The sequence below is a fragment of the Lottia gigantea genome (assembly GCF_000327385.1).
Source record: "Lottia gigantea unplaced genomic scaffold LOTGIsca_62, whole genome shotgun sequence".
In the NCBI taxonomy this organism is placed as follows: domain Eukaryota; kingdom Metazoa; phylum Mollusca; class Gastropoda; family Lottiidae; genus Lottia; species Lottia gigantea.
Window position 1 is genome coordinate 77,965 of NW_008710115.1, and position 21,514 is coordinate 99,478.

Below are 21,514 nucleotides of genomic sequence, written 5' to 3' on the forward strand. Positions count from 1 at the left end.
TTGGATCAAAGACTTCCATGTACATCACCAAAATTAGAATAGGAATTTTTGCAGAATCAATATATACAGGTCAGAAGACCCAGAATAATATATGGTATATTTTGCTTCTTTCTATTCTTAAAATTTCAGATCCATACTTGCGATATCACCAATTAATTTATTATACGGAAGAGAGTTTTATGATGTTTAATATCCCGCATCCCCAGGGTTTTTCATTTGGAAAAACAATAAATAATATTGAATAAGTGACACAACTTTTGCCTTCAGGACTCATGAACGAGTGAGCTAGACTTACTATATGTTAGACTAGGAAACGTTGGTCCCTATCTGAGTATCAATGAAACTCTCCCCATTAATTCAGGAAACACTACGTCACGTGCTAGTAAGTTCTAAGAGTCAGAAAAATTAAGTATTCAGTAGACAATAGGTTATGTATGTCCCAAGAAATCAAATTTACGGTACATCATAGAATGTAAAACGAAATGAGATTGGTTGAACTCATCTTGGACATGATGATGCGGCATCAGGGAAGAGACGTTTTCTGGCAAAGGGGTGCAACTCTACAAACGTGATCAATTCAGTCCACGACCATTTAGCTAGACTACATATTATTTGATAAGGCCTTTTGGAATCAAACAATGATTAGATAATTACCCACAGAATTACAATAAAATATTCCCGAGATTTTAAATATTATGTTAAAAATCTTGAATTTTAAATATACAATCCCAGAATATTAAATGAAAAGGATTTTGTGAAAAAATAAAATTACACCTGAACAGTGTGATACGTAAAGGGTTTTAAGAAATGTAGTTATCCCCCTTGCCCTGGGAAACCCCCTTCAATGCCTTAAGTGCACTTAAGTATAATTATTGAAATTTTTTTATTAGATAACAGTGTCTATATTGGATTTAGTGCAGAATTTATCTCAACATACATCTTAACAATATTATGTTAAATAACGGACCAATGACGGATAGGCCTATATAATAACATTGAGCAACTTGTTACTATATTTATCTCCGACTAGACCAAAACAAAGACATTTGTAAGTCTATCATAATACGTAACAAGTCTTCAGCTATTAGTTCTAGCATGAATTAAAATCAAAATAAATCGATAAAGCTAACTGAATTCTTAAATCAAAACGTTAATACTTTACCTACCATATTATGTAATACTCAAGTAAAATGTAAAGCCAAAGGGCTGTCGTTTCAGCTTGGTTGACTGATTTAATAATTGATAGCTTATATCCCGTTTCTATTTGTGAATATTGTATCGGTGAATATAGCTGCACGAAGTTGTTGATTATTTCTAGGAAACGTTATTAGAAATCTTATGAATACGACACGAGTCTAACCTAGTTTCGGTTTCCATATGACAATAATTGATTTTCTGAGCAGGCTAATGCCGCTGTCCTGGCAAAATGTCCCTCATTGCACCCTGTATAGCGTTGCCCGTCTTAATTAGCTCACATGGTGCAGAAAAGTAGGAAGTAAAAGTCCATTCATTTCATTTCATTTCCCAGTCAAACTAATGTTACAACCTAGTCATTTCTTTCCTCAACAGTATCTAAATATTTTATTAAGTACCTCACTTAATTTTTAAGAATTTCACTATCACGTGAAATTTTGACTGACAGTTTACCGTTAGGTTTTTAGTGAGATCATAGGCCTACTAAGTAGAATAAAGATATATCGTTACGCATCATGCATTACACTTTTTAAATGAAACGCCTTCTTTACAGGAATAGACTTCGGGTCTTCGGGATTCTTTAAGGACCCAGTAAATTACAATCAAGTTACACATGTATTGAGCAAATAGGTCTGTCATTCCATAAACCTGCGAACATAGATCTGCAGTCATGTTTGAAGTTTGAAGATTATTTACGTATATTTAAGACCCAAATCAACCCAAATGGTGAACTTGTCCCTTTAAAACTTCGAATCACATGAATGATAATAACAACCACAATCAACATGATATGATATGTATTCTCATATTCTTCGTACTGTCCTACCAATGTTATTTCAACAGGGAAATTTAGAAAAACGATGTTTCACACTATTTATCCTCAATTTTCTTTGAAATTGTTATTTGAAGTTATATGGAGGCATGGTTACTATATAGTTGCGTTATATATAGGCTATTGCATGTACATATCCTATACAATCATGTATTATTGTTTTTGATATGAAAGTTTGAAATGTGTTAAAGAGACAGATGTGCCATCTTGGGGAGTTGATTTATGTCTAGAATATACATGTATGAAAATCGCATAATTCCTTCAGAAATATCACAAACTAGGAAATTCTATTCCTTTATTTATATATTTTTTTTCTATATATGGCAATGTCTCAAGAAAAGTCGAAAAGTCTTTTTAACTTTCAAATGCGGATAATTCTGGGACACATATGGATAGAAGGCTCAAATTGTAGCCTATCTATTAACCCTTTATACAATTACCTATCAAACAGTCGGATTTATCGATTTTAAATATATATCTTATGTCATTTATTATGTCTATGTAATACATATTATTATTGTATGTATTGAATTTGAAAGTAAAAGCATGATTCCAGGCAGATTGCCGAATTTCTAACTATATTTAAATCTTCCCTTATATATAGCAATTAAAATATATAAAAGGAATACATTAACCTATACTTTTAATACATAATATACACTCAGATATAGTCTTAAAGGTGTTATTACAATTATTAATAGGAATATATCATACATCATTGGTCTGCATTTAATTTCGTTTTATACAGTTAACACCTTTAAAATTTTAATTTTTCTCAATTTTATATTTGTCTGAAATATATTTACAGTATCTAGAGTTGCCTCCCATTACTTGTATTATTTATGACTGGGATTTAACTCTGTGTAGCATATTACGCAATAAACACCTCCATTTTCCATTGGTCCGATGCCGGTTTGAAGGGGTTTCGAAGTAGTTATCTTGGATTTAAACCATACTCTATGACTAGTTAACAAGATCTCGATAACAATATATAATATTCAAATTTCCAGCGAATTAGGTGAAGATTTAGAGAAAAAACGCCTTTAGGACCTTAAAAATTATGTAAATTGAAGAAAAAAAATCCGCTAAAATAACATTTTATGTCAAAATAATTCGAAATAGAGCGGGCAATGGTTGAGTTGACAAATTTTAGTCGACTGTTCAAATTCTACTTTACTAATGATAAAATACAAGCCACTTGGTATAAAGAGATCAATTTGAGCAGAGAACAGAATCTAGGTGTTAACCTATATTATAATGAATTACAGTGAATTATATTTAAACCTGAATTAAAGTATCGTTTTGATTATGTTTAAAAGGACTCGTGATTTTAATTTAAATGTGTAAAGCTTACCTGATTTTGAGTTCACAAACTGTAATGTAACAAATAGGTAGCCTATAGACTATCTACAAACACTGTAGGTCCTACGCAGCCATTTATATTTTATCAAACAATTCGATTTTAAAATAAATCTTAGCTCACTTATTATAAATTTATTAATAGGCCCTATACCTATTATATTATACTGTATTTATTGAAATTGAAATTAAAAACATAATTCTAAGAAATCTTCTGACTACCTTCTAAAGAAATAAATGTTATACATAATACACACGAAAAGTCTTAAAGAGATTACATGTATTTCAATTGATTTTCAATGTAATTTCGTTTCACACGTTTAACAGTTAATTATTGTCTGAAAATATATACACTTTCTAGAGTTGCCTCCCGTTACTTGTGTTTGTAGGCTACTTTTCGTGAAATAAAACCAAGGACCATAAAACCATGTTCTGTGACTTATTCACAGGTCAAAATGCATACTGAAAGAATTCTGTGAGGACCTTGGAGAAAAACTCTTATAGGATAATATGAAAAGATTAAATAGATCCGTGATTAGAGAAAATTGAAAATAACAAAAATAACAACTTGTCCATATGACATATAAACTTCGAAAATTGCGGGAAATGGTTGAGTTGGCATACGTCAAGTTGAAATTCTACTTTTAATGATAAAATACGAGACAATTAAACACGGTATAAAGAAATCAAACAATTTAAAAATTATTGACTAGAAATTAAACCTGAGGATTTTATTGTGAATGGTATCCTATTTAAAACCTGAATTAAAGGGGCGACATGCAAATTTTGTATTATTAAAAACATTGTAAATTATTCACGAAAAGATTTCTAAGATTATGCTATTTACATTGATGTATACACTGTCTTGATCCACCTCGGTTTGTTTAAGATGGGTGATTTAAAACAGGGATTACATAATAGTTTTCCAACATCAACCTAAAACATTGGGACCCTAACGTTTAAGTAAACCTTTTAACCAGTTCAAGTAAAATTAACAACGGCAAGATACTTTCAGATAGGCTAATTGATATTTTTTACTTTGATCTACTAAAAACATCAAACTGCCCCTTTAAATCTAAATTCTTTTGGACTTTTGATTAATCATTCAATTCTTAGATATTTAAATGTGTTTAACTTACCTAATTTTGAGTTCACAAATAACATATATATATCTTTATTTCCTCCAAATTGAAGATTCATAATACAAGTACATAAATAAATTATAATGAATATTTACAATAATTATTGGCCTAAGCAATTTTACCAATATTATTAGGTAGCGTAATAGACTATCTACTACGTAGCCTACTAGCCTAGCCTAACACTGTAGACTGTAGGTCCAATTTAACCCAGCCTTTTATCAAACAGTTCGATTTTAAAAAAAAATCTTAGCTCACTTATGATAAAATACGTAATAAGAATCTATTGTATGCATTATATAGGCTAATAAAAACGAAAATCTAAGAAGTCTTCTTTAACTCTTTTTATTTTGAAATTTTCACAGAAATATCTAAATGTAATACATGATATACACAGGAATAGTCTAATTAAAGGGGTTATTACAATAAATATATAATAAAAATATACACGTAGACCGTAGAGTACATTAGTCTGAATTTATTTCGTTTAATTAACATCTTTTGTACAATTTTACTATTGTCTGAAATATACATACAGTATCAAGAGTTGCCTCCCGTTACTAGTGTTTGTTGTTTTCTCGAGAAAAGTAGTATTTTCTGGAGTGATGCATTAAAAAGTTCTGCCGAAAAATATTTGACAACAACCCGAAAACAAAGAAAAATACAGGTAAAATTCGTGGGAAAATTGGGGTCAGGCTCAGGCTGAATTTTCGCAGAAAAAAGGGCCTAATAAAGATATGGAAATGTAACGATAATAATTATGTTGACTATAGTCTATAGAACTGTGTATCCAAGTTGGCCTATGAGCCCGACGTTTCTATGAATCATTAGGTGCAATAGTCGAGAGGGGCAGAGGATTGTCAATGGGGGATCATATAGAATTTTCATTCCACATCTCTGCTCCCACCGCCACTGTGCTGCGAGTCGTTTCCACAACAATTTTGCTAGCGCCTGTGAGTTTTCGGTCACGTGATGTATACAACAAAATCGGCAAGATCGGGGGCAAGGTGGCACTATGTGACTGTTGTTTACGAACAAAATACAAATTAATTTTGTATATTATATTTGATTGATTTCTATTCAAAGTCACAGATTCCATGTAGCATTTCAGCTTGTCTCAGGCAGACCCTATATCAAGATTATTGGAAATAGAATGTAAGTGTACCATTGGCAGTGATTTACATGATTGTAATTTCTCGTTGCATGCTGCAAAGAACATTTATTACAGTACCATTGCAATTTAATCATTATTACTCAAATTGATAATACCCCAAATTTCAGAGAGAAGATAAGCTTAGATTTAAGTTAAATTTCTAGTTTGAGATCTATTTGAAGGAATTATGCGATTATCATACAATTTCAGTAGTCCTGAAGACTATTTACATATGTTCAAGGTCCAAATAAACCCCCTGTTAATGCTGCACTTTTCCCTTTAAAAACTATCTAGTTCTAAACTGAACATTAATATGAGTAATGTATTCTAAATAAGGATCAAATCATCTTAGGAGATAATTGATCAAATGTTGTATAGTATACCGTGGCTTTATATGTATTTCATTGTTTTTACCTTTAAAAACAGGAAATTAGAGGAAGATCTTGAGAATAAAAGAAGTAATTTTGCGTAAGGAATTTAGACGATGCTTCATTTGGTCTACACTTATTGAAAGTGAGAGGATGGAAAAATCTTACTCGACAATAGGACGACAATGTAGCAAACGTTATTGATCAGTTTACATTTCTAGATCCTTGACTGATGAAAAGATCTTTCTCATGGCTTCATCCTGCAAATTTCGATTTTAAACATTTGAGTCCAAATTGATAGACTTTCTTTTATCCCTGCTAATCACTGTGAAGTATTTGTTGAATGGTTTTTCTCAGCAACTTGTTGGTGGAAATATTTTATCAATTTTTGAATTTTGTATTTTTAAGGAGTGAATTGAGAACAATCATTTAAAACAGAATTACATAGGTCAATCCATGTATATCTTCACATAATTTGTAAGTATTATTTAAGTTTTATTGAGTAACATTACATGAATATGGGGTTTACATAAACCTTGTAGATAATTTGAGCATTCTAACTATTGGCGGCAGGATTATTTAAGTTAAAACTTTCAGATAAGGTAAGGGACACATATTTCTAGATTTTGTTTTAGTTTTCTTTAACTTTCCCAACATTTAAAAAACATCAAACTGCCCCTTGCTGATAAAAGCATTTTATTGGCATTGATGATTACTATCAAGTTATTCTGTAAATAATTCAATTTTAAGTAGCTATGTTGGGGTATGTTATTTTGACTGGCACTTTGTAGAAAGACCCTGATCACTAGAAAGACATTATTAAATTATTTGTTATGTTTATATTCACCACCATGTAATGATTATCAGTCTTAAAATTCTTTATTTCTGGGTGAAAAATCCAAGTAAATTTCAATAGAGACATTAAAATTTTATTTAAGTAATCAATTGAGTAATCTTATTGAATTTAATTCAATCTAATTCCTGCATAAATTCTTCCCTTGCTCAATAGGATGTGAACAATTACCCACATGTAGAAAAAGCTGATTGTGGAAAATGGAAAATGTTTTAATATATTTAGCAATGATCTAAAAATATCTACATTACATCATTGGAAAAATTTCTGGAAGGAACCATTCAAGGAAGAGTCCAAGAAAATTTACCAATTATGTAAGATAGGAACTAATAACCAGGCGAGATCATAATTTGTTTTTGTGAACCATTGAAAATTTTATATCAATGTAAAGAAATTTACAAATCCACATTTATATTGTCCAGTCTTCACAAATTTCCATTGTGTACAAGTATATAGTGGAAATATACAAATATCTCAAATTAAGACTGATGGTATGAATACTAATTTTTGAAAAGATAAACTCCCTCATATTTTATGAGTTTTTTAAGCTTTTAGAATAAAATCATGTGTGAAAAAGGCTTTTAGTCTTGCATTTAAACGATACTAAAATTGTCTTTAAGGTTATGTATATTGAATGAGAGTTAGTAAGACACTAGTATTTAGTCCAATGGTAATTTGATTGATAAAATGACTAGTTGAAGAAATGAGTATTTTACCAAGATTATCACGTACAGTTCTGTTATATCTGATTGGAAGAGAAATTGATTAAATGCTGCCGATCAATATTTTGTGTATCTATTCACACTAGAAGAAGATTACTACGTGTGAGGTTATTTGCCAGAGAGAAAAAGTGTGCAATCTATAACTAGCGTGGGGCGCGATGTGATTTATTGACAAATAAAATTGACTTTCACTGACTATTGGATCAAAATGAAGTAAATGGTGATGAATGTAGAATTTTATTGCTCTTACTTTCTGATTTTATTAGATATATTTTAAGTTGATCTGAATCATAGTCTTTGGCTTCTGGAAACATACAAAACCTAAATTCCCAATACACCAAAATATAATTACTTAAGTATCCAGTCCAATTGAATTGGTACTGTGGAAAAATATATATATCATGGTATTATTATTTATAATGATACTTCAAACAAAGGACTGGACTTGCTATTGATGACTGATACTTTTCGTAAAAGTATTCTACCTATTTTGGAAAATAAAAAATCATTTTAAGAAAACAGACCTTTTGACAGTAAGCTTGAAAAGTTTATTTTGCTTTATCTTAAGAACAAGAAAAAAAATCTTCTTGATTCCCAATGTATAATTTCTTAAATTTTCAGAGGTTTACCTTGAGTTATTGTTTTTATAATGGTAGTTTTTATGGGCTAAGAATATTCCAGACTATTTCAAATTCACATGAAAGAATCATCTTTTTTACAGGTTTTTGGTCTGGTTTACACCAATCTGCTATAAATTGTCCGAACCAGGCTTCACTAAAAATTTGTCTAATTACATACTAGTAACAGTCAAATCAAATGGTCAAAGAACAACTCCTCTATTGAACTCTTCCTGAAAAAGTTAAATTAAGTCCTTGTAGTCACCCAGATGTAAACAACAATTGCACTGAATAATGACAAGATTCCACAGTAACTGCTTCTAGGGCATGTGTTAAACAGTAACCGCTGTTATTGAGTTTGTTCTGAGAACCATTTGGAGAGGTACTCATCTAAGTGGGCCAGAATTGGAACAGTTCTTGGGATGCCTGACTGTTTATATTTCACTAAATTCATGCACAACATTCTGAGGAGAGTTCTGAGAACAGTTCAAGCACAGATAATTTTTGTTATGTATAAGGGGTTCTAGACACCAGCAACATGGTACTGACATGGCATTGTTAATGATAAAGAAACCTGCAGTCTTCCATGTAAAACTGCTAGTTATGAAAAGAGTTAAAGAAAGATTTTGTTGAGTATTTCAAAGAGTTATGAATGATAAGTGAAAATAAACACTATAAGGACATCAATATGAAAAGATACATTCTGACCATCTATTCTTATAGACACTAGGATATTAACATTTACTTCACCAATTATTCAAATGATCTTCAATGAGGCTTGAGATGAGTTGAACACCTCTTATTTAGTTTTATTATCTTCTACCTCGTTGCCTTTCAATTCCTCATAAATCTCTCTACTGCTTCTTGAGACTACCACCAACTCCTGGCAGAATGTAAATATATCCACTTCTGTATGCCTGATGAACATGCTCTTGCATGGAGAAAATAGTTTAAATCTTCAGTCTACTTCATTTTACTCGTTTGTTTTAAGTCATTTCAAGTGCAAATTACTATCGTTGGCCAAGTTAATCTGTTAAGATGCACTTCAGAAGTTTTTAATCCAAGATTGAAACTGTCTCGTGAATGCACATTTCTTTACTAAAATGGGTCGGAGTATTGGTTTATTGAAAGTGCCTATAAAATCCATCACATTTCGTTATACTAGTATTGAATTTTTTATATGTCCACCTCATGTTTTAACACTCTAGAAGGTACTGAATAGAAATATATGAAATTACATTAAAAATCACAAAAAGTTTTTGCCCACATGATTCTTAACAAGTTCAATTTTTTGGGTATAAATTCTCTTGAAGGCACTTATTGACAGAACTAGAGGAATCTTGGTAAAATTGTTTATTATCACCCGTCCAATTCTATTAAACATGGAAATAAAATATTAATAGTTAAAGGTTATTGCCCTTGTTCTTTGAAAGACATTTGATTTTTAAGAGAACTGTAGATTGACAACTAGTTGAATATTATGTACTGGTGATAGGTGCAATTCTGCCAAATGTCCCAATATGAACAAAGCTGCCAGTTATCTTATGCTACCTTGCGTTGCATGCTATCTTCTTGTTTGTAAGTCATTGATTTGCTTCATTATTTGAAATGACTTCTGATTTATGGAAATAATTGTCAATTAAAGAAATGGTCCTAGTTGCTCTGATGTTATTTATTTAAAGATGACATTTTTCATGACATTTGGCAATAGTTCTGGACTAAATGCCACATAATAATACAAGGTTACAATGTTACATGTTGATAGAAGGACAAACCATACTGTTGAACTTGAAGGTGTCAAATAGTAGAAATGTCCTGCCCGACATCACCAGCGTCTCCAGCCAAATTATATATTATAGTGGAGCTCAAACTTAATAATATCAATCAGATATTTTACTGAAGACATCTTTAAAGTTTTGATGTTTCTATCAAAACAACCCAGGTGTTTATACTTGAGCTGTGTTTTATGAATGAAAATAAATTCCACACCTGAGCTGGCCTATCAAAACTGGACTAATTGAGCATGGCTAATCTACAATATATTAGATTCCTATTTCTAACACTGATAGCAAAAACATGGAGTACAACTCTTCATAGATAAACTGATGCATTCACTGAACATTCATAAATAAATCAACATTCTTGAAAGAAGCCAAAATGCTAAGTAGATAGTAATTGCTATGGCTTTATGGAGTTTTGACCATTTGATCAAGGGGGGTTGATATAATGTTCTGTACGGGTGTATAAATAATTGGACTAAAGTTCATGTCTGCTTAAGATATTCATTCTAGCAGACTTGATAATTTAGTTCTTTTAAAGGTATCATTGATTTTGAAAAAGACCAATTGTACCTTAAACCCCTTTTAAATTATAAAATTTATCCGAGTACAAAACAGATTAATTATGTGTAATGTAAACAGGTTACAAGGATTAATGTTAACTTCTTCAAAGAAAGTTCCACAAATAACTGTACAAAAAACGCTTTTCATTTCCACTGAGTTCTTGAATTTTCTGTAAAGTAAATGGGCACACTTTATCGCAGCCTGGTCTGGAAAAAAAGAAACGCTTTATAGTGGCTTTAGTCTCAGAAACAGGAATTTTGTAGCTAGGCTAATCCGTTACAGTGATCATAGTTCACCATCAAAATTTTAACCATAAAAATCATGTGTGTCCAGAATTATCAGCGTTTGAAAGTTAAAATAACAACTCATTTTTGCAACTTGTGAAATTCCAGGTTTGAGGTATTTTGAAGGATTTGTGTGATTTATGTACATTTCTAGTACTTCTGAAGACTATTTACATATATTCAAGACCCAAATCAACCTTAAAATGGCACTGCCTCTAAATTTCCTTATTAGATTTATTATGAAAGTATTTGATTTAATGTCTAGTGGTCACTCCCTGTGGTCATCCTGCCAGAATGAATAATTACTGCTTTCAGCTTTGTATTATGATATTAAGGTTTGTTCTTATCTAATATTTCCTTTATTCAGAATCTGTTATATATTTATATCTGTACATAATAAAAAATAAAGTATTTCACTGTAAAAATAGTGATCAATACATCAATTGTAGTTTATATAATTTTCACTGTTTAACAAAAGGAAATATTCTGTTAAAACTGTTGAAGTTTGGTTCCTGTAAATTCAAATCTGTCCCTAGAGACGTACCACGCTCAACATCTTCTCGGCATATTATTGATTTGGATGGAAGTGAGAAAAATGCAGGGTGAAGTAGACATGTACGATAAATATAGGTCCCAAGAGAAGATGACTGGCAATTTACACTTTTTCATAATATCACAGTCGAATGCAGACATTTTATTATATCAGCCATTTTACCCACTAAATCTAAGTCATTTTCTAGTAAAAACAGTTTATATTTTGATCTTTGTAAGTCCTCTATCTCATAATTTCTCAAAATAGTCTTATTTAGTTTCACCTTTTTTTTCTATTCAGTTTGAAGAAATAAAAATATTTGGGCTTATAGATCAAGTTAAGAAATACCTAAAAAAATTGATGAATTGACAAATTATGGCCATGAATTATTTCTTAAAGCAATTCATAAGGTGTTATCTATAACTTCTTGCAATTTATAGCATTGGTGATAGAAACACAATAATCTGGTCAATTTTGGGGAAATTTAAGATGATGGACTTGATATCAGAAGGGTACAAATAGAAGCTATAAGTCTGCCCGAAATCTTCTTTGAATATCACTATAGATTTTAATCTGGAATGTGCTTTTAGAGGGTATTCCATTAAAAATGACAGAATTTGTAGAACATTTAACTCAAAAATTATTTTTTATCCACTGAATTTTCAGGATTGTGTTATCTCTATAGTATGTTTCTTTGTGTAAAATATGACGCAGATTGGATGTGACTCATATGATCTGTAGTTTATACCAATTCTTACTGATCATATACCAGTTTTGACCAAAACTTTATCTTTCTTTAATCAAGAAGACAAGGAAACATACTGTATATAAATTATATAAATTCTATATTCCAAGAGAATAAATGAGAAGTGGAAATTACACTTGATGAAATATAACTTTAGTCATGTTGGAAGAAAAGAGCGGGAAATGGTGGGGTGTTAGAGATGTAGATTTCTATCTCTTGCTAGCAATGTTAGAATATAGATCAATATTTATAGAGCTAGTTTCAGACACAGTTTAAGATAGTGGTAAATTAAAGAATATAAAATTGATCCGCCTTTTCTCACCAATATCCTTCCTCCTCCTAACTACCAATGATCTAATAGGTCACATGGTCATTTCTGTTTTTTAATCAGCTTCAATTTCTTATTGATTTTTACATCATTTATTCTAATGGCTTTTTTTCAACTACAGTTCCTGCAATGGTGTAAATATCGTGGATTATTTCTGTTTTGTTTCTGCTCAAGCATCGAGTAAAAGCATGATGGTTTTACCAACATAATCGATGAAATGAGTGTTGCATCTTACAATTTTACTCTAATTTGAGCTAAAAAAAAAAAATTGGTAATGCCAACCAGTGTGCAATGAGTTCCGTTGCGAAATTCTGCCTTTTTTCCATGGGATTTTTGATGTGCACAGTTTTATGGTCCCATTAGAATGACTTTTCCATGTCAACCCCTCTGACATGTATCATTGAATAAAGGAAACTGGGTTGTAAAATCTTAAGACATCTTTGTATTGTAGAATCTGTTCCTATTTAAGGATAGAATACCAGACCTTTAGATTAGCAAGCAAGCTGATATAGACTCTCCATAGCTGTAAAAGATCAACATGTATTGAAATTCATTGAAATGAGGTATATAAAAACAGTGATTATTGCAAGCAAATGTAAACCTAATCAGACATAACAAGCAAATAGAGTCTATTCACTCATTTGTCCAATTTTAGAGCATAGTGGTGTTATGGTAATCTCAAATTTATTATAGGGTCTACTGTAAGTGGTTGTATGAAGAAATATCAGTGACAAACTAAGCCCAGCTGAACTATATCAGTAGAAATCACTAATTTAATAGTCTGGAGTTATAGGTCACTTAACATGACTTCCGTCATTAGTTGACTAATTTTCTAATTGCTAAGGTCATTGGAGAATTTATTGTTTCACTGGTAGTCAGTCATCTGTAGTCTCTGTGTATTTTAATCATTATCTCCTTCTCTCATCATTTCTATCTATTAGCACACTGGGCAAATAATCAGTGTTCTCCTTAACTCTGATTCATTTGGGGTCCCATGATGACCACTTGGTATTATTATTACTGTCTACCAATAAAGAAATGTGAGAGTTAGTAGTTTATTGGTAGATTGGTTGCAAACATGCAATCTGGGCTTAATGGGTATTGGTCATCATGCTACTCAGTCCATTTCCATCTTTTGTTAATTCTTGACCAATTCATTATTTTGTTTATTTATCATTAGTTATTCTGACCATTGGCTGATTTCTCTGGATTAATCCCATTTCAAACAAGTGCAAACTCTAGAAACATGGTTATAGAACATTTTGGACCTATTGTATTTGAAGACCTTTTGTTAAAAAGGAATATACAAGCCTATATTTAAAATCATTTATACTATCTGAGGTCTTTAGATAGCTGGAATTGACTCTTTTTGCTGGTAAAGCAAATATCTACACATCTGTAACCCTGTAAGATATATAAGAGCAGTTTCACATCATAAAAACTATTTATCTAGAAACTTTTCTGCAGGAGTTTTTCGTTCTATTCTTGATACATAAAATAAAACCTAGGCATCATTGAAATTTTTACATGTATACATTTTACATTCCTTGCCTTTACTGATTATTGTAATAAAAAACAGCACATACTGAAAACCTTGGCATTGCCTCATTTTTTTTCTCTGCATCTTTGATGCTATGAACTTTAAGAAGATTATTGAGCTTATTTTTTGTTATGCACATTTGATATCTTCTTTAGTTTCCTTTGATCATTCTGTAATCTGTACAAGATGGAAATATTACACAGGCAATTGATAGAGACTTTGTTGCTATTTGGTTTTCACAAATAGACTACAATCAAAATAAGATTCTTGGTGGCATTAAGTCAATCAAATCACTTCATTCTAACCCACCGATCTGATAAACTTGTGTATTGCAAATTGTAAGAGAGCAAAAGAATCCAAATGGTTTCTTGCTGGGATGAAGTTCATCAAATGACTGTTATATATGGGATTGAGGATTTGATCAGCTGATATATTCTAATAGTAATAAGGTCCTGAGGATGCCTTTAAAGTGACATTCTCTTTTTCCCACAGAATTACTTCATTATTATTTACTTCTTGGTTTACAAGAACTTATTTCATCTTCTTTAAAAAGAGCATGTCAAAAATAGTTTCAATTTACATTGTACAAAAAAATAATAATTCAGACAAATTTTTCTAGATTTCTAGTTTGTATCTGAAAGGGTGAAAAGGGGACTTCAATGTCACTACATGATACATACACTTGGTATTAAGATCCTGAATTTCAGATTCTAACTTTATAAGTGTCTGTAGATGGATTACTTGCCTTTACTTATTCATAACAATCAGGTACATAATTGAAGTTTTTACACTGTTATTGTGTCAGGTGTAACCTTAAGAAGTTTTAAGTTTCAGAATAACTTGTTGAGCATACCAAAATGTAAATCAGTGTAAATCAATTTGGTTCATGTATATATTGGTAAGTAAGTAATATTTTTCTGAAGTTTAAAAATGGCATGAGGTATCAGTGAAAGCCAACAGGTAAATGTTAGAATAAACAGTGATATTTATAGTGATAGACAAGGTAGCAGTAGAGATGGTTAATTCTGATGCCATTTGATAACAAATCTCCACTTTTTGGTAAATTACAAAGACATTTAACCTGTGAGTAAAACAGACACGGCTATCAGTCTACAGTTATATAAACAAGATAGGAAACATATACAATACTGGTATATTTATCATTTCAATATATGGCATTTTTAATTATCCATCTATTTATCACTTTAAAACATTTCTTTCATTGGTGATAAATTTTAAACAAATTATTCTTCTCAATTTAATTAGGTGCTAAAATATAATAGCACAAATTTAAAAAATTTAAAAGTTAAAAATTTTTTTGGATCATTTTCTCACCTTAATTTTGCTGTTATCATTTGACAGATTGTGCACTCAATTGTTTTGTAGGTTTGGAACTAATTGTATATCCTATGTCAGGTTTCAATTTAGATTGAAAAATTTTATTAGCAACGTATCCCACTAAATTTCCGTTTTGACTAATCGAGTTACATTTGCAGCTGAATGAAATGAGCAAGTTTTTAAAGGATACAATACTCTTGAGGATTTGAATAGAATCTTCTGACTAAATATTGAAATAAAACATATGTATTTGTTGACAATAAATGTATACAGTATACCTGTGTTGTAACATTTTACTGTTATATAGTATACTCTGGTAGGTACAAGATAGTTCCAACTTGATGTTTATAAATAAATACCATGTCTTACCCATCAATCAGATTCTCTTACCTTCTCTTGACCTAACTTCACTGATGTCTTACTTGTATCTCAGTTCCATCTTTTTCTTCTTGGGCTCTCATTCTTACTTACTAACTAAAGGTAAACTTACCATAAGATTATTCCACATCAAGGCCTAGACTCTCATTTCCTCGGGTAAACTTACCATCAGATTATTTACCAACTGGGCACTGGGCTCTTAATTCCTCCAATAAACTTAATCATCAGATTATTTAACAACTAGGCTCTCATTTCCTCAGGTAAACTTACCATCAGATTATTTACCAACTGAGCTCTCATTTCCTCCAATAAACTTAACCATTAGATTATTTAACCACCAGGCTCTCATTTCCTCAGGTAAACTTACCATCAGATTATTTACCAACTGAGCTCTCATTTCTTCCAATAAACTTACCATCACATTATTTACCAACTGGGCTCTCATTTCCTCCAATAAACTTAACCATTAGATTATTTAACCACCAGGCTCTCATTTCCTCAGGTAAACTTACCATCAGATTATTTACCAACTGGGCACTGGGCTCTTAATTCCTCCAATAAACTTAACCATTAGATTATTTAACCACCAGGCTCTCATTTCCTCAGGTAAACTTACCATCAGATTATTTACCAACTGGGCTCTCATTTCCTCCAATAAACGCACCATCAGATTATTTAACCAACAGGCTCTCATTTCCTTAGGTAAACTTACCATCAGATTATTTACCAACTGAGCTCTTTTTTCTTCCAATAAACTTAACCATTAGATTATTTAACAACCAGGCTCTCATTTCCTCAGGCAAACTTACCATCAGATTATTTACCAACTGAGCTCTCATTTCTTCCAATAAACTTAACCATTAGATTATTTAACAACTAGGCTCTCATTTCCTCAGGCAAACTTACCATCAGATTATTTACCAACTGGGCTCTCATTTCTTCCAATAAACTTAACCATTAGATTATTTAACCACCAGGCTCTCATTTCCTCAGGTAAACTTACCATCAGATTATTTACCAACTGAGCTCTCATTTCTTCCAATAAACTTACCATCACATTATTTACCAACTGGGCTCTCATTTCCTCCAATAAACTTAACCATTAGATTATTTAACCACCAGGCTCTCATTTCCTCAGGTAAACTTACCATCAGATTATTTACCAACTGAGCTCTCATTTCTTCCAATAAACTTAACCATTAGATTATTTAACCACCAGGCTCTCATTTCCTCAGGTAAACTTACCATCAGATTATTTACCAACTGAGCTCTCATTTCTTCCAATAAACTTACCATCACATTATTTACCAACTGAGCTCTCATTTCTTCCAATAAACTTAACCATTAGATTATTTAACCACCAGGCTCTCATTTCCTCAGGCAAACTTACCATCAGATTATTTACAAACTGAGCTCTCATTTCTTCCAATAAACTTACCATCACATTATTTACCAACTGGGCTCTCATTTCCTCAGGTAAACTTACCATCAGATTATTTACCAACTGAGCTCTCATTTCTTCCAATAAACTTACCATCACATTATTTACCAACTGGGCTCTCATTTCCTCAGGTAAACTTACCATCACATTATTTACCAACTGGGCTCTCATTTCCTCCAATAAACTTAACCATTAGATTATTTAACCACCAGGCTCTCATTTCCTCAGGTAAACTTATCAGATTATTTAACAGCTGAGCTGTCATTTCCTCAGGTAAACTTACCATCAGACTATTTAGCCACTTGACTGTCTTTGTCACACACTCCTTACTTTATGTGTATATGAAAGGAAAGTTTTGACCAACCTATTGAGTTTTAGCACTTATATACTTAGGTTTATAGTTGTTGAATTGTTTTCTTCACTTTTCAGATTAGTCATCTAGTTCTCATGCAACTGAAAAAATGTACAGTTTGGACTGACGTCTCTTTCTAGACATTTTGCATTGATATTTTCATGTACAGTGAACCTAGTGTCAGATTTTAATTTTGCAAAATGCAACTGCAATTCAGCCTCAGGATAAAAGAAATATTTAGAAAACTATCTCCCTTTCAAAGACATGTGGCATTGATTTCTTAAATGAAAAATGTATAGAAAAACAAAATATTGAATAATGAATGAATATTAGATCATTTGTCACACCCCTGTGTGTGGTCATATAAACCCTCCCAAGATACACCATTAAAACTACCTATCCATCTTGCTCACATGTAAAGAAAGATCTCTATGAGAAAATTGAAAGTGTTACAGAAGTGATATTTAAGTGAGAAAGAAGCTGTGGCAGGTATTGATACTTAGTATTACATGTTTTTTATTTGAAATCCTAGCCAAACAGATTCCATACATTACCAACATTCCTACCAACATCTTCCACATGTCTCTCTAGTAGTAGCTCTTAGCTTCTCTGTCATTGTTTTTCTTAAAAGATACATGAAGATGTTTGTTTGATCCACAGAGATTGTCCATCAAAGATTGGAATCATAATATTCATTGTTACATGATAGCCTCAGACTATGTTTTTGTTGCATATTTTGTAGATTCACACATTACTTATTATAGATATTATAGTTTTCTGAATAGATGTTTTCTCAGTTGATTGAGTACATTTTAAAAAAAAAAACGAACATCTGGTAAATCTGCAATGTAAGAAAAAACATAAAGAAGAGATGTTGGAAATGGTCAAAAGATGAACCTTTTTGTAACATTTTCCTTTTGAAAAGTTCAAATGTTAACTCAAGAGACCAATATATTTCTTTGAGAAGGTGCACAATTGATAAGATTAAGAAATACGCAATTGCATATTAATATCCTCACATCGAAATATCTTTAAAAATATTTTTGTCAAATGTATATACTACACCCATATATTTAAATTCAAAGAGGGTTGAAGTTCATTTCTATCTTGGCAGAACCTTGAATAGAAATATACAATGATACTTAGAATAGCATGGCTTGTGGAAGATATACCATGTGTTAAGAGAAATTCACATGTATCCAAAAAAAATCTATAGGCCTACTTATATTTCTGATGAAAACATCCTGGTTAGGAGGCCAATGCAATATTCAGTGCTTAGTTTTGTCTTTCTGCCAAGTAAAAATGTTTATTCATATGATGTATTATATTGAATAGATTTGAATAAGGAAACATGAAACATATTGATGATAAAAACCACTACTTTGCTCAGTTCAATATGCTATTTTGTGCTGTATATTTACTTAAATATGTTATGAGATTAGAAAACAATGTTTATTCTGTCAACAATCTCTGTTTATATTTGATACAAATATTCATAAATAATAACAGATTGTGGAAGGGAGATATGTAAAAACATGTATTTATCATATTAAAGAAGGTTGAAATACTACTATTGCTATCAGTAGAATAACTCCACCTTTCTACAGATGGTTGGCACTCACCAGGTTGTGTGGTTTAAACTTCACTACTCAGCAACATTTTCACAGTTAGTCTGACATTACCTTTACTTACCATACTACAGGATTATAATTGGATCTTAAAAACTCTGTGTGTTTTGATTTAGATTTTGAACATTGTTGGTGATATGACATTAAATGGTAAAATAATGGTGTGATAGTGTTGTATTTTAAAATTGACTATTACTAGTGTTTGAGACCATATGTTAATAGACTGTTTTTACTCTATTGTTTGTCTGTTGTGGAATTATAAGACAATGTGCTAAAAGTTTCTATCAGGTAATTTCAACTCTTTTATTCTTAGTACAGTAAGCTGTTAATTTGAGGTTTTTCATTTAATTTGTAATTACAGGTAAAATATATTTTTTTATGTTATTTCATTTTTGTTATTTCTCTTTTGTATATTATTAAGTTTTGTAAAGAATTTTTTTTTAAATTACCCAGCAGCAGATTTTTTTAAAGGTAGAAAAAGAAATTAATCATATTTGCTTCTGTATAGCTTCAGGTGTTGCTCTGTCATGAAAAATAAAGCATTTATTTTCTTAAAGATGGGTTCCCTTATTTTCATTTATGAAAATGGAAATTTTAATACTTCTATGAAAGAAAGTAAAAGTGTTTTTAAAAAAACACTTGGAAAAATACCAGTTTGTCTCACATGTCCATAATTAATATATGAGTTGCTAAATTAGAAGAAAATTACCAGCAGAATTCCAATGAGTGACCCATCCATAAAGGTCAAAAAGTCTTTTTTTGTTTATATAGACTGTACATACATGGATATTTATGATTGGTTCAAACTCTTAATTATATGCAATAAGAACATAAATTATATGATTGAGAATACATAATAATTCATTAGAAACACCACTTAATCAAATAGTTTGCTTAATTTGACACTAAAAAATAAGAACACCCATCTTTAAGGAATTAACTAAACTAAATGACTCATGTTTGATTCAATCAAAGTAATTTGTGTCAAATTTTTTCAAAAAATAAATAAGAAGCAAAATTCATTAACACAATTTTTAAGAAACAGATTAGATTTCAACAGGCAAATTTGACCCAGACATAAAAATAGTTTTATTTTCCCTCAAAAAGTAACTACAAAGTTGGATAGTTTAAAATTCTAGTATTTTCTTTGTTTAATAAAATTTGACATTTAAAAAGCCTTGTTGAGTTCAGACATTTAAATAATATTTTATGTGATGTTTAACAATGTTAAATTGTCTCATTTACATAGAATAGATATTTAGAGAGTAAAGGATATGAAATGTTTGCTAATGGAAATATATTACGAAATGTTATGTCCTGTGTTCGCATGTTTGGAAAAAATTGAAAGGGTATACTTTTGAAGAGATATGAACATCAATGCTATTATATTTAATCATCTCAGTCAAAATTCTGTAGGAATAGTGAAATGGCACTAATTTATAAGATTTGCGAACCCATTTTGGGGTTTGATTTGAGTCTTGAATATATGTAAATAATCTTTAAAAGTACTAGAAATGTACGGAAAATTGCATAAATATCACAAACTAGAAATTGATTTCCCTATGTCTATAGATGTCTTTTCTATTTATGACAGTCTTTGAATGACATTTAGCAATTGTGAGTACGATATATAGACACAGCTTTATGGGAAGGAAAACAGGACATAAAGTCAACTTTGACAACACCAACATACTGACAATCAATAAGCACATAGATAAAACCAGGAGACTTCATGAAGCTATCCACATCAGAAGATATCAGCCTGACCTTAACAGAGATGAAGGTGTTCGTTTATCGCATGCATATGATAAAATTATCAACTTGTAATTATTCATATTCATAAATGTATTTAATAAACAATTTCCAACTTTAAGCATAGTTAGTTATATGAACAATGTAATTTTTATTAATAAAAGACTCCAATACCAGCAATAGTTGTTTATTTAATCTTCAATTAATCTTTTTTAATTCATTTACTTTATTTCAATTATTTTACTTAATCAGCCTGTATGTTATTTTAAGAATTATGTACCTCTTATTGTACCTGTTAAAATTTAATGTAATGTATCAATAAACCATTTATCTCTTGTGTGTTCTTAATAATAAGCATTAATGTATATATAGTTTGCCCATCACTTCTTCTCATTATGTGCCTGAGGACAACAGGGGAAACACGTCGAAACATTGCATAAAACTTTAACCAGTGATTGTTGTTCCATAAAGCTGTGTCTATATATTTATGACAGTGTCTCAAGAAAAGATGCCTGTCTCTTTAAATTTTGTCAGTGATTTGTGAGTTTGTGAACACTATTGCTGATAGGCTTAGCTAAAAAACTTCCGTTTCTGAGACTAAAGTATGATTGGTCAAA

At 30.9% G+C, this 21,514-nt stretch overlaps 1 protein-coding gene across 1 annotated transcript; it reads right to left on the reverse strand.

The window, feature by feature from the left end:
- Positions 1–13,800: 13,800 nt before the first annotated feature.
- Positions 13,801–17,336, reverse strand: LOTGIDRAFT_166882 (hypothetical protein; the record flags this gene model as incomplete). Its single annotated transcript, XM_009064352.1, has 5 exons — positions 13,801–13,872; positions 16,092–16,172; positions 16,341–16,373; positions 16,728–16,808; positions 17,115–17,336. The coding sequence occupies 5 exons, from the start codon at positions 17,334–17,336 to the stop codon at positions 13,801–13,803; spliced, it is 489 nt and encodes a 162-aa protein (XP_009062600.1).
- Positions 17,337–21,514: the final 4,178 nt, after the last annotated feature.